The sequence below is a fragment of the Hirundo rustica genome, chromosome 1 (assembly GCF_015227805.2).
Source record: "Hirundo rustica isolate bHirRus1 chromosome 1, bHirRus1.pri.v3, whole genome shotgun sequence".
NCBI lineage: Eukaryota > Metazoa > Chordata > Aves > Passeriformes > Hirundinidae > Hirundo > Hirundo rustica.
The window spans coordinates 70386744-70408147 of NC_053450.1; the positions used below are offsets into that span (position 1 = coordinate 70386744).

Below are 21404 nucleotides of genomic sequence, written 5' to 3' on the forward strand. Positions count from 1 at the left end.
TATTGCTTCACATCTTTATATATATGAAGCACAAGAAGTTTAGCAAAAACTATAGAAGGTTCTTGGAAGCTCCCTCTGGTCATTTACACTTGTTGTCCTTAGTGTTCTGGAAGGGGCCAGACTTAATACCCATACTTGTTCCCAGTGAATCTAAGCCCCTTAGTGTGTTCTGGAAGACCTTTTTCCTGTAGGCTTCAGTTTTTCTAGTTCCTTTCCTTGGGTGGTCGTTCTTTCAGCTTTTCTACTGGAAAAGGAGTTGAACGTCACAGTGAAGCTGGAAGCCAAGGCTGGACTCTTAGTTGTGAAGACACTTTCTATCCCATGAGCTTACCTAAGTGAAGACAAAAAATAATCAGATAAGCTTCTAGGAAGGGAAGTTATGGTTAAGGAACAAGAAAAAAATTACTGATACAGACAATTAAGAAAAAAACTGGCATAATTGCAGATGGTGCGGACCTGTGTCATAGAAAGATTTTAGTAACCTCTGCAGTGGCAGATTGGCCTATTGGTCACTTTAGCACACTAGAAGATAAAATGGATGATTTTGTATGGGAAGTGACTGCCTTGCACCTGGCACTGCTAGGATTTCTGATCTAAAAACTCTGTAGTAAAATCAGAGCAATGTGGTCAGCCACATTGAGGGAGAACTGGCAGGGTCAGAGGAGACAGAGTGTTCTCAGACATCCCTGGTTCTGGCTGTGTAAGTTTTGGTGTCTACCAAATGGGCTCTGACCACAAGATCTGGAGCTGCTATCTACATGCTCTGATAGACTCATACAAGTGTAAGGTAGCGCTAGTCGTACAGACTTCAAAGTATAACTCAAAACTTTTACAGTAAGAACTTGAGAGCCTACTTGCCAGGCATATAAAATCAACACAGTACAGCCTGTGTAAATAACTGTTGTGGGAACAAAATTGTTGCTTTTCTTACATTATTGTGATGTGTGACCAGATAACTTCCTACCAACAGTAAATGCAGTGAAATAATAAAGCAGCATAAAGTAAATTCCATTAAAATGCTTTTTTTGTATTTTTTCAGTTCAGTGCAGGAAAAGGTTAACTTTTTTTTCCTTCTGACGGCAGACTGTCAGCACAAGTGCTTCAGGGAGTACAAAAAAATAAACTGTATTCAGTGTGGCTGGTTAGGAAGGAAAATCTGAGTAGTCACAAAATCTGAGTAGTTGCTTTGTTTTCTTGGGTTTTTTTAACTGTGTCTCCCAGCAATCTCATGACTGAAGTATAATGCTTTAGTGAACTTAGATGGAGCTTGGATTAATTCAGTTTCTGTGTTTTCAATTTTAGTGCAAATTTAGTGTAATATCAGTGTCATGTCAGGGAAAGCAGCAGCATCTAAGTTCACTTTATGCAGTAGGTCTGACATAACCTTGTCTGGAACTTTATATGGCCAGTTGTAATCAGTTGTAGTATCATTCAGCTAATCAATAAAAGTTTGCATTAATGGAGTTTAAATGTCTAAAAGGCATAAATATTCTTGCTGTCACCAAATAGATGTATTTGTTTTCCCGCTGTAAATCTTGTCTTTTGCGTTTGCCCATAGTACACTTGCAAAAAAAATATATCCTTTATGTTACTTTTATTTTTTGTGTCTATTTTAGAAAAAAAAGCCCTTACTTTTTTTATTAATACATGTAGTACTTTGAGTGCTTAAAAATGGCTGAATTGATTACTTCTGATTTAAAAACTTCGGAGAAGGAAGTTTCATAACAAGACTGGGAGCTCAAATATGTGAGTTTTGGCAAAGAGCTGCGGAAGAAAGGCTTGTCTGTAGCAACATCGCAAGAAAAGGACTTGACATTTTGAAAAATTTTTATTGACCGGTGCGAACAGGGAACGGGAAGTCAAATCACTCTCACAGGCAATCTGCAGCCTCTTCCTTGCTGACCTTTAAATGCCACTTAGTGTCGTCAGAAAGTCAAGGAAATGCTAATAACAGGGCTTTGGGTAAAAAAGTTAAATATAAGGGACATCTTCTAAAAACAATCCTGCTTTGATTTCCATTTTTGTGCACATCTGTTTTTGTAAAACAGAATTCTCACAGCAGTATAGTTAAATTTTTAATAGATCACTCTTGCCTTTATTTATACATGGCTTTAAAATTTTCAAAGTATCCATAAGATACCAGAACTTCTGTTTATTCTTGAAAAGGAGATAGTTTGAAAATGGTGTTTTACAATTGAATTCTAGGTTGATGACCTTAGAACAGAGACTGGCCTCAGCTTTAGGATTTAAGTCTATCTTGTGTTGAGGTCAACAGGCTATGGGACTTTTGAAGTCTTGTAGAAAGCTGGATGCTTGGTGTCTTCTGAAAATGAGAATGGTATGCATGTCTCACCAGGTTGCTCTTAGCCTTCATATTTCTGTGTTTTTAGCAGTCCCTATTTGCCCTTCAAAAATTGATAGCTAAATTTCAATTAGAAGAACTAGTAGGAAAAAATCTTAAAATTAAATTGCTGAACCCCAAAGAAAACACCTGGTACATTAGGGAAAAAACAGGAAGTTCCTTGGATTTCAGAAGTTTAATGAGAGGGAAATAAACTAGCTGGCAAGTTTAACACGAAATGGTGATGACACATGATGGCACCGTAGGTTGGTACGGCAGTTGTTCCTTGCTTCCTTCCAATATCTGCTGGAATTGAAATGGACTCTAATCCATGGTTGTGCTTCAGTACATATTCCAAACCTATGCTCAGCTAGTGTCTAGCCTGACTGCTGACCTATGCTGGTCTCTCTGGTTTTGTATTGGGTTTGCTTTAATTCAGGGGGAAAAAACAACCCCAAACCAAACTCTTTTCTTTTTCTTGCTAGTTTGCATTAATTAATTTCTGTTTGAACTGGTAGCAAAGTGCTTGAACACTCATGGCTTAACAAAGACTGTGATTTTACAAGTTGAGAAACATTTTTGAAAGCTCTTCATATAATTAGTTTCCATGAATTTTCTTTTATTAATTTATTTTTGTGGTTTTTATTTTTCCTTTTTTTTAATTTTTTTTTCCTTATGAAACACATGGGTTCTGTGAACTGATTTGGATTCTCAGCAGAGTATTTGTGCTAACCTGTTTGTCAAATGAAATGGAGGATAAGGGCCGACTTTTTTTAGCCACCAACATTGGCTTCAATTCCTGAGCTTGGCTTTACTCACTTACACTGCTGTAATTTGAGTAATCCAATCAGTTCTTTGATAACAAAATTAGAAAAACAAGAAATGAGAGATGGTTGGAGTATTTGGCATATAGATATCATGTCTCTGCAATTTCACTTGATTAATGTTGTATGCTCTTAATAGTTGCCTTGCTAAACTGCCTGAAAAACAAACCTCTAAAATCCCGTGATTTGGAAAGAAACTGCATTGCATCTAACCCAACATAAAATATAAAAGCTGGGTTAGGTGTTGTCTCTCTGTATTAGTTTTACAACAAAAGATGAGTCATGTCATAATCACTTGTGTCAGTGTTTTGTGTCCATGGTTGTTTTTTTTCTCATAAAGCTAATGAAAATGACTACACACATGGGAGAATTTGAAAGTCTGCCTCCAGTTAGGCAGAGCTCTGCTTGCTGCGTGAGCAGGCTTTCAAAACTAGTTCAAAACTGTCTCATTCCATTCCACTGGAAGCTGTGGCAAGTTTTTGTTCTAGGACAAGTGTATTTACATGAGCATTCTTGAAATTCTCAGGGAGGGAATAATGGGCTTAATATAAAGGTTGGACTTGGAAAAGAAAACATAGATGAATTTGCAAGGTTGGAGTTTTTTTCTATCATTCAAGTCTTTTTAATAAAAGCTACTTATAGTGTCCTGGAAGTATTACCTTTTTCTCCCCCTGTATCTTCTGCTAGGAAATCTGAGCTTAAAACCAGAACAAACCAGCTTTAAACTGTTTAGTTGTTCACCATTGTATTCCTTCCCAGTGACCCGTAGCTTGGAAAAGGATTCTGATAGCTCTTCAGCCACAAGAACTTGAGATAAAATTGAATATTCATTTTAAACTGGTTATGGCCTATCATCTTACCAGTACTCTGTATTTGTAGTGCTAGGAGGGAGATTTTTTATAATTTTTTATTATTTTCATATGTCTGTCTAAAATTTCTCCACCCTCTAGTCTATAAGGCTAATGAATTAATAGAGTCAAAGCATACCTGCAGAATCCTCTTTGAAATTGTTTTGTTCAGTTGTTTGGTAAATGCGTGAAGAGAGGAAACTACTTTGTATTTCACTCCATGAACTCATCATTTCTGTTGGAGTAAACAAAGCTTACTTGATAGGACCTTGTACAGTATGCACTGATAATGACTTAAAACTTTAGCTTACAGCTGAGATAATTATTTTTTTCGCTGCCTAAGATACAGAGCCAAGACAAGACTACTTCTCTATAGGATTATACTTAATCTTTTAAACAACACCTTCTACTTCAAGCTTTTTTTCTTTATTTCCTGGAAGGGTAAAGATGTTATTGATGCCATTCAATTCAGAGAAATTGGTAATGAAAAAGATGTGGCAAACACTGCTTTCAGCCAGAGAAGACTGGTAACATACTCCACTTATGCTAAACAGATTATTCCAATATGAAGTGTGCTGTGCAGTGTGGAACATTAAAGTTAACAAAAGCATCTAGTTCAGTAATTAGTATCACACTCACAGTAAATCAGAAATCTGTTTGCATCTCAGTTGCTTTCACAGGAATCTATAGAACATGGAACTTTACCAGTCAGTAAAAGAGTCTGTATTATATTTTTGTATTGCTCTATTTTTCATCTCTTTATGCTTTATCAGTGCTTCCCCAGTGGTCCTAAAACTAAATTAATTGTGTTTTTAAGCTTGCTGCCCTGTGTGTTTAATTGTTTCCTAAGCTTGCATTTGGCACATGTGGAAAGAATTTTTTTTTTTTTTTTTTTTTTGGAAAGTAATGGCATTTGGGGGGGCCTTTAAGTTTCCTGCCAGTATGTATTCTGTGGTTTTGGACAAAATTCCACCAGAGAGCTTTATGTCCTCGATGGGAGAGTTTTGCAATTGTGGTAGCATGTTCAGTTGTGATAAGAACAGCACTATCAACCATGCTCATCAGCCTGTGTTTCCAGAAGAGCTATTGAGCTCCAGGTCATGGTGAAGTGGTATGGGTGGTGATTCCACAGAAGATATTTCTGGGAAGAAGTTACAGTCAAATAACTTAATTAAGAAGTAAAATCTTCAATTTAATATGGAAGGTTCTCTTAATTAAAAAAGGAGAAGATGACTCAGATTTTGAGGGAATTTTTTTTGCAAGATTTTTATTAGCAGAAGTATTGAATTGAAGTATTGAATTTAGGAGTAAAACCTAAAGTTAGTTGCATTTTCAAGCAATCCTAGTTCTAATCTTTCATATTTGTAGATCTGCTACTATGTGACTGCATATGTTTCTGTTTGTATATTAGTATAAAAATGTATTAAGATTCTGAAATCTATTAACCTTTTTCCATTGATATTATTAAGTTTTCAATGGGAAATAAAATTTTAACAGTAAGGAATTAATGAAGTAGTTTTCTGTTTCTCCTTTAATCTCGTCCTGTTAGAATCCAGAGTGGTACCTGTCAGTAGGACTTCTTTTCACCAAGTTAAATGGTTGTTTTCAGCAAGTTGTAAGTGATTATGCTTGATTTTGCATGTAAATTGGAAATCTACATGCAAAATTTCATGGTAGCAGAAATTCTCTTATGGAAATCTCTGGAGAAGACTCAGGTAAATCAGGCAGATTGATAACAAAATAGACAAGCCTGAGACACTGACAGCTTTTTATTAATACAGTGTTCTCGTTTAAGAGTGAATCTTGCTTCCAGAAATGTGTAAACTTTGTAATTTAAATGCAACCGCAAATGCATTTGGATAACTGTAATTATGTGTCTTGATGTGAACTTTATATTTTAAATAGCAAGCAGCAGCAGTGTTCCCATCAATACTACTGTTGAACCACAGTAGGTGTTATCGTGCCTCCTGTCTTATTAATACTGCCTGTAAGCTTTGTTCCAGTTGACCTTTGGAAGTTTCCAAAAGTTAGAGTTTGCAATTCAGCAGGTTTGGCAGAGGAACATACATGATTATTCATATCATTGTTTAAACGGTAACCAGATGTGTCTTGTTTTTCTTCTTTCTTTCCCATTGTTTTAAAAGAGTGATGTTAATCCAAGATTTTAATCCATTTACAGGGTTTTTCCACAGCACCAAATTCTCCTTCGGCGAATTCTCGTTCCAGTAGCCTGGGTTCATCACTGTCCCTTGGTAACATCTCTGGAATGACAGCAAACCCAGAAGTGAAAAAGCGCAGAGCACCTCCTCCACCAGTTGCAACACCAGTCTTGCCGAACGTGGAGGCGCGGGGACAAGACAGGACAGCAGCACAGGTAACAGTGACACCACTGAATGGGCTCCCTTGTCTGGTGTGCTGGGTACCATCTGTTCCTTCAGCAGTCCTAAAGCCATTCACAGGTATTTTGGTTAGCTGCAAGCTACAGCTGACCAAAGCTCCATTTTACAAGATAAAATCACCAAAACTCTTTGCTTTTTGTACACATTTACTGAGCTCCATTGAGACTGCCCCAAGCTTTCTGCCCTGCCAACAATCATTCTAAATCAAAAAAGTTTTGTGAAGCAATATGCTAAGAGAAGGAGAGTAAAGAAAAAGTAAGGCAGAAAAACTGGAAATTGCATAAGGTATCCTTACTGACCAGGGCAATCCTGGAAAAGGTTGAAAGTTCTAAAGGGAGAGAAAACCCTTCAGTTTTGTCCAGATACTTGTCAGGCTATCACCGGTATCCCTGTTTCCATGGCTGCCATGGGATACCAGAATATCTGCTCTGTTTTCTGAGTTGTGCCATGTGACCTTTTAAAGCAGTGCTCTGGTTTTGCTTTTATAAAAGGTCACTGTTCCGGTAGTGCTTTATTAAAATTAAACAGAAATGGGGGGAAACCTTTCTGAGGACCTAAGCCTTTGAAGAGAATAGAGCTAAGGGAAGAGGAAATTGCTCTTGCTTTTGTAATGAAACTCAGGTGTGTGTTACTAAACCTGCACAAGGACATGAAGTCTTCTGGTTCCACCAGAAACTAATAGTATTATGGTCTAAATGTAAACTGTAGAAATCATTATGTAAAGTTATATATGGATGCCAAAGAAGAGTGCAAGGAACCAGTATCACCAAAGCTTGTATAATGTGACCTGCTTAGGGCTTGTCACCTCTACAGCAGACTGATCTTTGGAAAACAAACTGTCCTAGTGCAAAATGGAGTCAGAAAGGGATTCTTGAATTCGCTACATGGGAAGAGGAGTAGGAGCCTGGTGCTCAGTCTCACTCCCTGTCACTCTTATTTATCTGCATTAAGACATATGTTAAACGCCCTCTCAAGTGAAGCTTGAGGCTTTTCTGTAAGAAAAGTTGATGCACACTCTTGGTAAGGGATTGCAGATTTTTATTTTCCCATTCTTAGGTTATCTAAGTGTGATTGCTGGAATGTAGTGCTGTTTCATCTTTCAAAATTGGAATAGATGCCTTTGAAATTGCCACTCATTTATAGACGCAGCTGAAGAGAAATAACAGCATTTTTCTAGCAATACTTGTGCACATTTTTCCCGTAAGATTTCCTTTTGAAATTCCTATGTAAATATTTTTATGAGGTTTCTTGTGTCCCCCAAAGCCCATGTGTTTAAGGTAAATAGATCTTTTCTTACAAAAATACTATGGCATTATAACTCCTACCCTTATACAAGTATGGTAATCACAGACTGCATTATTCTGCCATTCTCTTAGGTTGATCTCCCTGCAGTATGGCATTGTGATTCTAAATTGTGATGTACAATAACACTGCAAATTAAACTCTCCTTAAACTTACTAACATTTCTATTTTCAGCATTGTTGCAAATAGGTTAAAATGGGGGTTTTCTGAAGCCATTGGTAGAAAAGTCTGTATTTTATTTTTTCAAGTAGCGTACAGCACAACTTCAAATTCTCGTAGTCTGAAGGAAAAGTTATGTTGAACAAGGGAAGCAGATGAAGGTTGTGTCAGAGAATTTTCCATAATAAAGTTCATTTTGAGCAAAAGAAATGTCCTGTGTAGCTGACAAAGTGAATGAAGATGACAGTAGAGGTGCTAGAGTATATTTGGCTGCATTTGTTGAGTAAAGGACATCTTTCTGGAAATGATGGCGTAGGTCAAAATGTTAGAAAGTTATGGTGTGTTTCTGAAGCTCCCAGGCTGAATGTTGCTTAAAGGCTGCCATGTACTTCTAACAGGAATGGAGTAGAATTGAAATAAAGCACAAGCTCCATGAAGCAATCAAAAACTGAGGGAAGAAATTAACTGTTTAAGTATTAAGGGGCAAAGTAGCAACGAAGATATTGTTTATAAGAAAACCCAAATAGTTCCATTTTATCTATGTGCAGACAGGCCAGTTTGCTGTGAAAATAGACTAAAAAATCTCAGGGTGTAGGTTTATTTCTTTAGTTTATGGGAAAGAATTAGCACTGATCTTTTTTTTCAAGGAAGGACGTCAATTCCTTATTAATGGACTTCCTTCCATAAAAAGATAAGATGTTTGTTTAGAAAGCTTTATTTATGTGCAACTGTTACTAACAGGAAGATCCTGCAAAAGGGGAACATGTTTATTTCCAGTGAAGCTAGCATACTAATAGAAAATGAAAAGGTGGTAGTCTGAACTTTCAGAAGGTTTTTTTCTTTTCTAGATGTCTAGTTCCATAAAATGGTTTAGGAAATAAAGTCCTGTAGTTGCTATGAACACCTGTAACTTCCCAACCCGGTCAGCCTGTTATTTTTAACCCATTGTTATGTTCCAAGCACAGATGATTCTTTAGGGTGATATATATCTGCCTAGTGGTCCTGAACAGAAATTTCCATGTGTATGAAGACTGAGGTGTTTTAGTTCGTGTTGTACATTTAGATTTTCTTCACTCACTTTTCTGCATGGGTGACTTATTGCAATATAATTTTACAGTCTTACATCTTTTGTTCCTGTAGGGCTGAGGATAATTTATCTCCTTGAGGATAAGGCCCCTGCAGTAACTTTATTTACTTTTTAGTAAAGGTAGTGTTCCCTCTGTAATTGTTTTAAATCTACCCTAGAAAGTATTCATGTCTGTTCGGAGTGTGCTGAACATGCACTAAGTAGTTTGCAAAGGAATGCAGAGTCAAAGAAAGGAGTCTACAGATTTCTTCCCTGGAGACTTTACCCCCGTTTTTCTTAAACATCTTCCATATGATGCTATTTAGAATAATGAGAAGTCACTCTAAAAAATAATCTTCAAAAGGCTAGGATATGTAACAATTCTAGGACAAAATCCAGGAGATCTGATGATTACAAAGCCAGGAGGTCCTCTCCTTTTCTTACGTTGCAACACAGAGTCCACACAATCCAAAGAGTAGAGCAGAACAGTGTAGGGTTGAGTTAAAACTGAACACACTGTGCAGTATCTGTTGTCTGTCACAGCACTACAGAAGTGCTAGCAGAATTTCTGCCCCGCCCCGACCCCAAAAAAGCATGCACCATATTGACAAAATAAAAGAGAAGATCTATATGAGTATGACATTGTAGACAGAGTACACAGAGAAAAGCCACATGTGAAATCTAACACAGTTACAGGCATCTCCTTAAAGGCTTATTCAATGCTCTCTCCCTAAAAGAAATGTGTAAGTATGTTTTTCTTGGAAAAAATACCTTTTTGGAAGAACCTGAAAAAATTGTGAAATTGTGTTATTTGAGTCTCTAGGAAGTCAAGAGTATTGTGCACTGGCAAATTAGTTTATGGGAATAATTACTTTTTTTGGTTTTTAACATGTATGGGGAAATACAGAAACGGAAGTGAGGGATATGATAAAGTTGGCCTTGGGCTTTTCTTCAAGAGCTTTGTCTATAAAATGCAGTGGTTTATTCAGAAGAAGTTTGTGGGTTTTTTTGGAGACAGCGTAGAGTTAGATGAGGGCTCTTCAGTGCCTTCATGAGTATAAAAGCTCTGGTATCAACTTCAATTGTCAGAAATGCAACTTGTAGACTGTGATAAAGGAACTGTGTGTTATTTCAGCTGCTACCGCTTTCAGAACAGACGCACTATAAATGTAACAGGAGGCATCAGGGGTTTTTTTACTAGCCAGTCAAATTCCTGTACTAATAGAACAATAGAATGATATACCAGATACAGTATTCTACCATTTGTGTCACAGACTTTAATTTTAGTTGCTATGTGGCAGGGCAGTGGGCTTAAATAAAAAATATATTGATGTTTTTAGTGCAAGTGAAGAACTGGACTCACACTTTGAGAAAGTTGTATTATGAGCCAATACAACTTTCAGGTTTATGTATGTGTTTTGTAGTCTCTGTATGTTGCTATAGACAAACTAATGTATATAGCATACTGTGGGGTTTTGCCCTGCTTCTTACATTCCTCTTCTCCATTTAGATCTCAAAGTTGGGTTGCTGAGGATGGTTGTTGACTCTGAATTATTGGTTAAGACCATATTTTAGAGCAGAGTACTTGCACCCAGTGTTTGATCAAGGCTGATATTCTCTTACCAATTATAAGTTATTCATTGAAGAGTTTTACCTGAACAAAAAGACAAGAGAGCCAAAAAAACCAACAGGCTTACTCCCATCATTTCTGGCAGTTTTCTTTCCCATTGTCCATAGTTAAAATAGACCAATTCCATGCCTAAATAAGAAGTTTGGCTTTGTTCACATAATAATGTGAACAAATGTAAATGAGATTTTTCATATCTTTCCTGGAGAAAATAAGATACACTAAAAATTTTCCAAATTTCATGCTTATGTAGAAGATATTTTCAGTAAGTGCTGTTTTTGCTGTCTTAGTTGATGATCTTTTATACTGAGCATCACATAGGGTGGTCTTTTCCTTTCCTCCTTCCTTTTCCTTTTCCTTTTCCTTTTCCTTTTCCTTTTCCTTTTCCTTTTCCTTCTCCTTCTCCTTCTCCTTCTCCTTCTCCTTCTCCTTCTCCTTCTCCTTCTCCTTCTCCTTCTCCTTCTCCTTTTCCTTCTCCTTCTCCATCTCCTTCTCCTTTTCCTTCTCCTTCTCCATCTCCTTCTCCTTCTCCATCTCCTTCTCTTTCTCCTTCCTCTCTCTCTCTTGTTGGGCATAGCAGCCTCTTGCAAAGTAAGATGGCAGCGCACATTGCACTTGAAAGAGTGATGACTCTGCTGGCTGTCATTGATAGGAGTGCTGCAGAGCACAGCTTAGGTATCCTGTCCATTTAGCAGCATTTTTAGGCTTTTGTAGGGTTGCCTTTCTCACAGCAGAATTTGTGTTACAGTACTATTTGCTGTCCTTTTATATGTAAACCAATAGAAATAGAATACACCAGGGATTGAAACCTTAGGTCCTCCCTGTCTGGTGAAGCATATTAACAAAGAGGAAAAGGACTCCAGTGAAATGTCCTTTCTGGAAGCCATTGAATTTGTACCCATCTACAGGCAACCCTGAAACACTTGAAATGACAGTGCAAATGAGCACAGCATGTAGTGAAAACATACCTGGAATTCATTCTGCCAGCAAGAACCACAGAATAATCTTCGAGCAGTAAAAATAAAGGAGAGGCAGTAAAGGAAATGTATGACTAATGCTGAAATCATAATTGACACTAAATTTTTTCAAATTGTTATTAAACTGTAGACTCATCCAAATTTTTAGAATTAGTATCTGAATTTTCAGTTCTTGAATTTCCCATGTGTATATGTGCATGCTACAGGTATGGACTTTGAAGCTACTTGGAACTATGACTCATAATCTTCCTCAAAAGTAAGATGTATTTTAAAACAGTGGCCAAGATTTTTAAAAATGGTTGGCTCAGCTGTCCATAATTAGGAAGCTGATTTTGGAGCTTGATGTTTTCTGAATTTGTAAGATGTCAGAAGCTACGTCTGGTTGCTCAGCAACTCAGTATCTGGCCACTGTGATTTTAATATCATATTATTTTTCAGTGTGCCACCTTCTGTCGTCAAAGAAGTTTAAGCTGAGGTTGTTAATACAAAAATCTGAGCAAAGCAAGCATTTCTTCCACTAATGTTCTCCCAGCACAGCAGGGGTTTTTGCGCAGTTATCTCTCACGTCTATTTGCACAAAGTGATAACCACTCATCCACCTTACTTCTTTATAACCTAATGCCATGGGTTTGTGGTTAGCTTGCTGCAAGGATAATCTTGATTGATATGAAATCACACTGTTACTGTTGTTCTCCTCAGGTTTTCAAAATGACATATTTCCCTGTGGCTGCAAATTAGGCCTTAAAGCCATGAACACACATCCTGTGGAACAGTGTAGAGTAAGTTCTTGCCATGTGCATCTATGTCAGTATGGATGTCACCAGTAGAGCTGTCTGTGTGCCCTGTGAGTCTTGCAACTGCTTTGTCCCTGAGTATTTCTAATAAATCTGATATTTCAAATAATAATACTCCTGCAGTTGGCTTTCCCTCTGAGAAACAGGCAAGTTTTCAGGAAGAACCTGACTTGTGTTTGTGTGGATAACAGCCTTTCTTCCTCACAAATTTTGCTGAGAATCGTCATTTTGTAAGGGAAGCATGATACCAGCAGGCACTGCAGTTGTGGGAAGCTGAATCACAGCTGAATGAGAACACCTACCACAGGTTCTTACAGAACTAAGATTTACTGTAGCCAGCTGTCTAAAACCCACTTAATTAACATCACCTCTAGAAGCACGGTATTCATACCAGCTTCTTTTCTTCTACTTCTTCTTTTGTGCATCTGCTGTAATTTGTTATTGTCTTAATTTCATTCTTATCAGAGTGTTGTGTGCCAAGAGGAAAAGTTTTGAATAACTTTAGATTTACCTGGTTGGTAGATCCACTTTTTTATAGAAAGTATGGCAGTCATACTTGAAAGGTTGGGTTTTGTTTTGTTTTTTTTTTTTGTAGGTGTTTTTTTGTTTTTGTACTGCAGCCAGATAGTTTATACTATATGTATTTTCTTCCCTTCTGCCTTGTACTTTATTTCACTACTTCTGTATAAGGTGCAAGGTAATGGGCAGTTCATGGGGGACATGTGACAGATGTATTCTCTTTTAATAAGAAGCCCAGAATCCAACAAAAGGGTGGATGGCTTCAGATTACTTATTTCCCTTTCTCAGGGTACACCTAAACCAGAAATGTCTACTAGAAGTCAACAAGATATGAATGCATGCTTTTTTTATCATCTTTTAGAGAGGAAGGGAGGTTTCTCTTGACTGAAAGGTCTTCTGGGTGAGGTCTTCTCAACCTTTTTCTTATGACACATTTCCTTTCTCCCTTAAGTGTTCTGTGAATGTATTTTCATTTTGCTTTGTGTTGGGGATTTTTTGTTGGGTTTGTTGTTTTTTTTTTTTTCTGTGGAGCATCCAGAAGTCTCCTTTGAGAATAACAGATACGTTTATTCAGATTCTGAGGAAGGATGCAATGAATCAGATTTTGCTGTAGGAAAAAGCTGTCTTTCGAACTGTGTCTTTTATTTCTACAACCTACTGTACCTTCTAGGTCACTTCTCAGGTTTTTATAAGTTCCCTGATGACATGAAAGTAGGATTTATTCAGAAGGTGGAGGGACAGCACTTGACTGACTTTTTAATTTGTTTCAAATGTTGATTTAAAGTTAATTAATGGCTGGGTTTATATGCTTTTTCAATTGTTCTGATTTAGATTTTCTTTTTGTGCACAGAGGCCTGAAATGCTGTACATTATTTTTAGAAGTGTCTTTGCCTTTGTTCATTAACTGAGGATGTCATGAGTGTTAGCTGTGATCTTTTCCAATCTTTGTGGCAGACTTGTTAGAATTCTCAGGCAATATGTAATATCTCTCAACAGCATTTTTGTGATCAGGGCAGGGATATTGAATCTTTATTAAAGATGCTCTTTCTCTGGAGCACTGTTCAAATGCCTGAGTTACATAAGCCTTAAAGAAGGAAGCTATTTTTTTATATTGGAGTTTGGATATTGGGTGCTGGAGTCCACATTTTACTGCTGTGTGATGCCAGATTAAGGGGATGAGGACTTCTTAGACAATTGGCATTGGACTGTATTTTGATAAGGTCAAAGAGTAGCTGTGTGAGCTCGCTCTGTTGATATGGATAAATAATTATTGATAAACCAATTAAGAATGGAGATTATATTTGTTTCTGTGTTTCACATCAAATTCATGTATCAATTGCTTATTTTGGATGTACCAGGCTGTAAACACTGCATGGTAATTACAGAAATTTCCCATTAGGCTTTTATTATCTAATTTTTTGCACCTTTTTTGTGTGTGTATGTGCTTTTCTTCCTGTCATTCTGCCTGGCATTTTAGTTAGAAGCTAATTTATTTAATTTATGCATTTTTATAGATGTTGAGAGTTTATGGATATTGTGGAGTCCTTTCCCTCTGTTCATAGAACCATATAGAAATAATTTATTTTGCCTTACTCTTGGCCAGAGAGTTGCCTGTCAGTCTGGGATGGTAGGCCAGGAGACTTGGCTTTACATTTTCCACAGGTTAAGGTTGCTGGCACAGACAGATAATGACCATCAGGCTTGTGCAGTAACAGAGATAAGGAGTGCACTTCAGTTCTTTGTCTAAGGAGCACGCTGTAGCTCCTTTGTCTGAGCAGCAGCTGTATTCTCAAGATGATGCGCTGGAGACTGCACTGCTGTCTGAAACAGGAAAGATTGTATAAAATAGCTGTGTCTGTAGCAAGTCTCTTTCTACTATGTGGGGCAAAGAAATAGAGAAAAAAATTACTGAATAATACTGCTAAATGCTGCCAATGCCAGATTCTGGGTTTCTATCAAGAAACTCAGAGAAAAAAGGTGAAAGTTATAGCTGCTGTTTGGAAAGTGTAAGACAAAGAAAAAAAAAAAAAAAAAAAAAAAAAAACCCAAAAAAAAAACCACCAAACCACAAACACCACCAGGCTTCCTTAGGTACTTTATATGCTGGAAGAATTACTAGAAATATAATAGAAAATTTAACCAGTTGGCATCTTTGTAAAGATAGCGAATAGGGTAAATGTAGCTTTAGTAAAAGAGAAACCCTGGTTTAGAACTCCTTTACAGTGCTCTTGATGCATTCAGCAGACAGATGGATGTGATGTGGTTGATACAGTCTGTCTGGGTTTCCACAAAGCTTCCAAGTTCCCTCATCAAGAATTTCAGAAGGAAATCAAGTCTCAGTTCCATAATAAATAATGTCATCTTACTCTGAAATAGCAGACACTAAAGAAAAGAGAGATTGCAAGTTAGGACTAAATTACCTGCTCATCTAGTGGTGAAATGTTGCAGCAGCGTTGGAGTATTTGACCATCCATTTTGGTCATATTAAGAAGTGACCTAGAAAAGAAACAGTAAAGTGAGAAATTCTGTTGCTCCTACTTGAATTATCTAGATAGCAAGGACCAAGGCTGAGTATGAAGAGCAACAGTTGAAAGACTTTATGAGACTGAGTTCTGGGAGCACTTGCAGATGAAAGTAGTTAAATTCAGTGTGGGGAAGAGGGAAGTGGTATACATGAGAAAAGGCCACTCTGAATTTTCCTTAAGACCTTGTAAGATACTGATCTCTCAGCTGGCAGTAACTGATTAGGAAGATCTTAGAATCAGAAGAAATTTTTATTTGAAAAAAGTCATCTCAAAGTTCAATAGCAATCAGGAAAGCAAATCAGATTCAGAGCATTTTAGGAGAGGAAAAAAGGGTAAAAAGGTAGTTTTATTGCACCACTACATTGTGAGCTTTTTTTATGCCATCTAAAATGCTACAACAGTGTTCCCCTTGTTTCAGAAGGATATTACAGAATAGGATGAGACTCATGGAAGGACATTAAGGGTGATCAGAGTGTTGTGGAGTAGTTTAACGCAGGGTCAGTGGTGCGATTAAGTAAACCATGATTCTTCATCTTGGAAAAGTGACTGAAGACTATGGATAAGGATTTGACTCTTCAGCGAGCCATTACAGGAGCATTTGGAGCTAATAGGAAGCAGGAAAACTCCCAAAGTCAAAGCGCGTGAGTCTTCATTGAGTTGGTCAGCAAGGTTGTTATGGACGCTAAAAGTTTATATGGGCTTAAGAGGAGACTGAACAAATGCTGCAAGGATGACAAATTCATTATGAATTTTGGAAGATAAATCACACCAGGAAGTCCCTAAAATGGAGATGGTTGGTGGCCACAAAAGTATTTGAGAGAAGGTTGTATTGAACATACCTTTCCTCTTCTTCTACTGTCCTGTAGGTACATGCCACAGTCTAATAAAAAAGCCTGAGGAGAACCTTTGATCTAACACATGCAGCTATTTTTGAAAAATACTTGAGAGTTGTACCCAAATGATTGTTTCATATGATCTGATATCACTTCAAAAAAAGTCACTGGCAGCATTCACAGTGGCTTCACTAGGTCTTCTTATCATGGTAATTTCATGAGCAGAAAAACATGTTTCTCATTAAAAACAGAAAAAGCTGCCTCTGATTGCTATTTCCAGTCATCAGTCTCTTTGTTTTGTGCTCCTAAGTGCAAAGCTGCATTTGCAGAATGAGGCTGGAATTTCTGCCACTAAATCATAGGACCAATAAGAATTTTGCACCATGAACCCTGAAGCAACTTGCCTATTACACGTTTTATGACTTGGTAGTGTAACTGCAGTATCAAAGAGCCCCACAGGACTCTGAGGGTCGTATTTGCAGGCCACTTGGGCTGTGTCTCAAAATACTGAGATGTACTTACACAGCTCATATTATGGGTCGCTGGGGGCTGTATGGGTGATGTCCAGCGGACTCTACAGGACATGCGCCTTTCACTAACAAAATGAAGAGCAGCATGAAAGATGTGATCCCTTTGCATTTCAAATCAGTATCAGATCCAGGTGTATGCCTGATATATTTTCTAAGTTTCCTTCTTCTCTGAGGAAGGAACTGTTGAGACACTTCTGTCTTGTGCAGTGATGGGACTATTGTTTTACTTAGAAGATGATATTTCTACCTTTCAGGAGATGGAAAGTCAACCTCTTTGGGTGTTCCCTCTATCTATCCACTTTTGCTTGAAGGACCAGACAGTATTTTTTTAAGAGTGTATAAGGGTGGAGCTTTTCTTAATTACTTTCACTTAATGGCCTTGTTGAAAAAGCCATATGCAAACTGTTGTCCTTCACATCCAGAAAATTTTGTGATGACATACATTAAGTTTTAGAGAAACAATAATCTCTGTAACCAATCATAAACACGGAAAGTTTCATATATTTCATATTTCCACTGGACCTGAACCTGGTTAGTACTACCTGTTGTAGAGATCCTTATAAAGGTGTGCAGAACCAATTAGTAGAAACAAGATTGAGTAGTAAAAGAAATCTGTGGTCTTTAAAATGCCCTATACCACAGTAAGTTACCAAGAAATTAAAACTCAACAATTAATTCCCACTTTTAAGGTGTTCTGTTTAATTTTTAAAGAGCTTTAAACATATCATTCAGTTATCTGAATGAGAAATATCCAGACTTGTTCATGTCTTACAAAGTAATAATCAGATGGAAAACATGAAGACAGCTCGCAGCACATCAGATAATGTTTGCTGTGCAGTTTGGATGCTTAATTTTGCTAACAGCTGCACTTTGGTTTGGATAAATGATGCAGGCCCAAATTAAAAGAAAAGAGTAAAGTGCAATGATGGCTGAAGGCTTATCTTGCTGTCATGTAAAGCATGAAATTTAGGAAGGCTATAAAAAGCTGCTAGAGAAAGGGAGTAATTTGTACTTCTTTTTATGATGGAAACAGCTCCAAAAATTAATTCCAGTGTATGCACACTTAAACACATTAATTCTTTTAAAGTTGTTATTAAAAACTGCAGCTTAAATGATACATGCAGTGTAGTGACTACTTTCTCAGCATCAGTTATGGGTATGTTGTATTTTAATACTGTATGACAGAATTTTCTTCTCTGTGCCTCTGAAGAAATTCTGTTGTTTCAGGCCAAATTGCTACCCCATCCACTTTATTGCTTCTAATGGTCAACTTCATGTTGCTGCACATTTATTTACTAATAGCATGTGTCTCACCAAAAAAAAAAAAAAAAAAAAAAAAAAAAAAAACCCACAACACTGCCAGAAAGCATTTTAAAAACTTTGGGCAGCTCTTTTTTTTAGGCAGCCAGCTTATTTTCCAGCTGCTTTTTTGTCCCTCCTTTTCTTTCAACCTTTTTTTCCTGTAATTTTAAATAGAGTGTCACAGTGTGATGTATTATTTAAAAGGAGTCTAATGTTTCTCAGTCAGGAGGCGATTAACTACAATTGGGTATATTTTTTCCTGAAGCTTGGCTAGTAGGAACTAGGTTGGTAATTCAGAATTTCAGTAGTGGTTTTTGGGTTAGCCAGAAGGTACAGCCTCTCAGAAGTGCAGTTGGAGATAAGACTCATTTTGCAACACCCCTTTGAGAATATCTTTACTCAGATAATGTTTGCAGTCAATTGATAGGTTTTTCAGCAGAAGAATTTAAAAATTTGAGGTCTGCTTTAAAATTAGGTCTTTTTACATTGTAAGAGGAATCCATTGTGTGGCTTTTTTGCTGTTTTTTGCAACTTTGTCCAGGAAATAGGCACAATGTCAGTTCAGTGGTGATTTAAATTGCTTACCTCTTTAACTGAAGGCTGGACTTTGTGAAATACTGAGTGCTTCACAATTGAATAGGCTGTTACTTTAGGGGGGTTGGAGAATGTCATTACAAAATTTTGTAAGGTTCCTCCATGGTCTACTTTTGTCTTGTTTTTTGAAAAATAGTCCAGTCTGGAACACTAACCTGTGTAAGTATAACCTCTGAGTTGACATCAAAGTCGGAGTGACCGGGTGATGGTTAATATATATGCAAGAACACGAGCAAGGTGACCTTACAGTGTCTTTATATTACAATTTAACGTACATAGCATATTAATCATGCAAAAATGCAAGATTTGTTTGGCAGGAAGACTTCCATTTTTTTTTTGAGAAAACATATGTCTTGAGAGTTGAATCCTTGAATTATGTGCAAGAAAAATTCTTGGAATAGTCTTTTTGCCAGCATCAATAGTGTTCTTGATCTTTTGCAATAATCCAGTTTCTTCTGGCTGTGAGTTCATGGTTCACCTGCCAACTGTTTCTGAGCAGACTATACTACCTGCCTTGGGAATGATACCACAACTTACCATCTGGTGAGATCATGATAGCATCACTTGACCTCCACATGTGCTCTCTGTCAAGCACTTCATTGAAAACTGGCAAGACATTAGGGCCCGAACATACTGTTCTATGCAGCCCTGAATTTTGGCAGGGTTGCAACACTCAGTAAGTAAACTTCATCTGGCTTGCAAGTCTCAGACAAATAGAGCAGGCTGATGTCATCATAAGCTTAAACTCTCATTAAAGAAGAAAGTATGTGTCAAGTAATTATGAGGCTTTGTTGGGCGCAGTATTTAGGGGAAGTTAATAGACAAAGATCATTTTGAGCAGCAAGACTTCTGAAGAGCTGGCATTCAATGAGCGATGAAAAATGACCCTAGCACTGTGCTTAATTTAGAAACTGGGTTTGCATCACTTTTCAGACTTTGCTTCTAACTCCACCTTACACAGATCCTAAATTAAAAAGGTAAAAAATTACAGAAGAGAAAAATTAACAAAGTAAGTATGTGCTATGTCAATCAGGTTTAATTTTATGGCTTAATAGCACAGTCATTGTTTAGCCAAATAAGAAAATAAGGGAAAACATCACAGGTAAAAAAAAAAAAAAAAAAATTCTCTGATACTTCAAGGTATTTTTCACAGAATAGTGGAATTCTTAGGGATGGAAGGGACATCTGGAGATCATTGAGTCCAACCCCTCTGCCAACCCTAGAACAGGTTACACAGGAACACGTCCAGAGGGGTTCTGTCCCAGCCAGGGAGACTCCACAACCTCCCTGGACAACCTGTTCCAGTGCTTTGCCACTCTCAAGGTAAAGAAGATCTTCTTCATGTGGAGATGCGACTCGGTGTGTTTTAGTTTATGGTCATTGCTCCTCATCCTGTTACAGGGCACCACAGTAAAGAATCTGGCACCATCCTCTTTAAAGTTGCCATAGGTCACTTGGAGAAATAGGCACCTCATTTTGTTTGCAGTATGCTTGAGTTAATGAGAATATAATTTCTCACCTCCTGAGACCCAGTAGACAGCTCCTGAGTCCTGCTCAGCTCTATGCTGCTGACACTTCCAGGTGTGGATAACAAGCAGTGTGCCATGATGGGTTTCTCAAACAAGTCTTCATAGCAGAATCTATTTGTAATTTTGGTTAATAAAATTTTACCCTTGTGGGGGGTACCTTGATACAGAGCCATGTTATGCTACAGTCCTAGTACTATATCTAATTGATACTGTGGTACTACTTGGCTATTCTCCCCTCTTCATGCTTTTAGCTTGTGGAAGTACAGGGCCTTTTGGCTGGCGTTCATAAGTGCTGGAAAGAATGAGACTTGAGTGGGAATTTGAATTGGGCATTGGGAAGGCATGGCACAAATGAGGTGATGGTTAAGGGTCCCTTCTGACCCAAACCATTCTGTGGACCTATCAAATCAGAAAGGAGACAGTAACTCTCACTTGACTTACTGCTTACACCATGGTTCCCAGGCATTCTACATACCTGCGGAAGAAGGCTGATAGAAGGGGGTAGAACACTGGAAATAATCAGATAAGTTTTTCTTTAAATTGATAAGACTGCCAAGGTGATTTCCTAGGACTTAGTGCTAAGCACTAGAAATTTAACTTGGCTATCTCTACAGAAGAAAATTTTAAGTCTAGAGGAAAACCTAAAACCTCCAGGGAAGTATGTCACTAACTGGAAGTAGGAAGGATAGTGTTCTCCTTGCTCCTTGTCATATGTTTCTGTGAATTCCCTTCCACGTTCTAGCCCTAACAGATTTTAGGCTACAACACATCCTTTTGGCAAAAAAAAAAAAAAGGAAAAATATGCAAAACAACTTTTGCAAATCTTCGTGATATCTCTGAGATTTTTAAGGACAGACAAACAGGTCAGCCAATCATCCAGCCTATAATCCAGGATGTGAGACTCAGAAAGAAAAGATAATATATGAAAGTCTTAGTCTAGTGCTTTTCCAAAAGGCAGTCACTTAAGAAGATGACATTGATCATATCAAATTAAATGACAAAGTTGTCAGAAGAAATGTGAACTGCACTGCTACTATACATCTTACACTCTTATTAATGTTCATTTTTTCTGTTAATTGTATCGTTCCAGCTTAAAAAAATGTGCACAAACATGAGATTAAAATCTGGATGTTGATTTTACCTTTTTTGTTTAACTTCTCTAGAGGAGAAATAAATATTGGTAGCAAATCAGTTTGTGGTGATTTTAAAATGTGATTTTTAAGTGTTTGAGGGGG

The 21404-nt window shown here is 37.4% G+C and overlaps 1 protein-coding gene across 11 annotated transcripts in view; it reads left to right on the top strand.

The window, feature by feature from the left end:
- COBL (cordon-bleu WH2 repeat protein) overlaps nt 1-21404 on the top strand; it is a 157647-nt gene that overhangs the window by 75865 nt on the left and 60378 nt on the right. For all 11 annotated transcript variants that reach the window (XM_040063499.1, XM_040063529.2, XM_040063465.1 and 8 more), the window contains one exon: nt 6193-6387. In XM_040063499.1, the coding sequence (XP_039919433.1) occupies nt 6193-6387 (195 nt within the window). The remainder of the gene's footprint in view (nt 1-6192; nt 6388-21404) is intronic.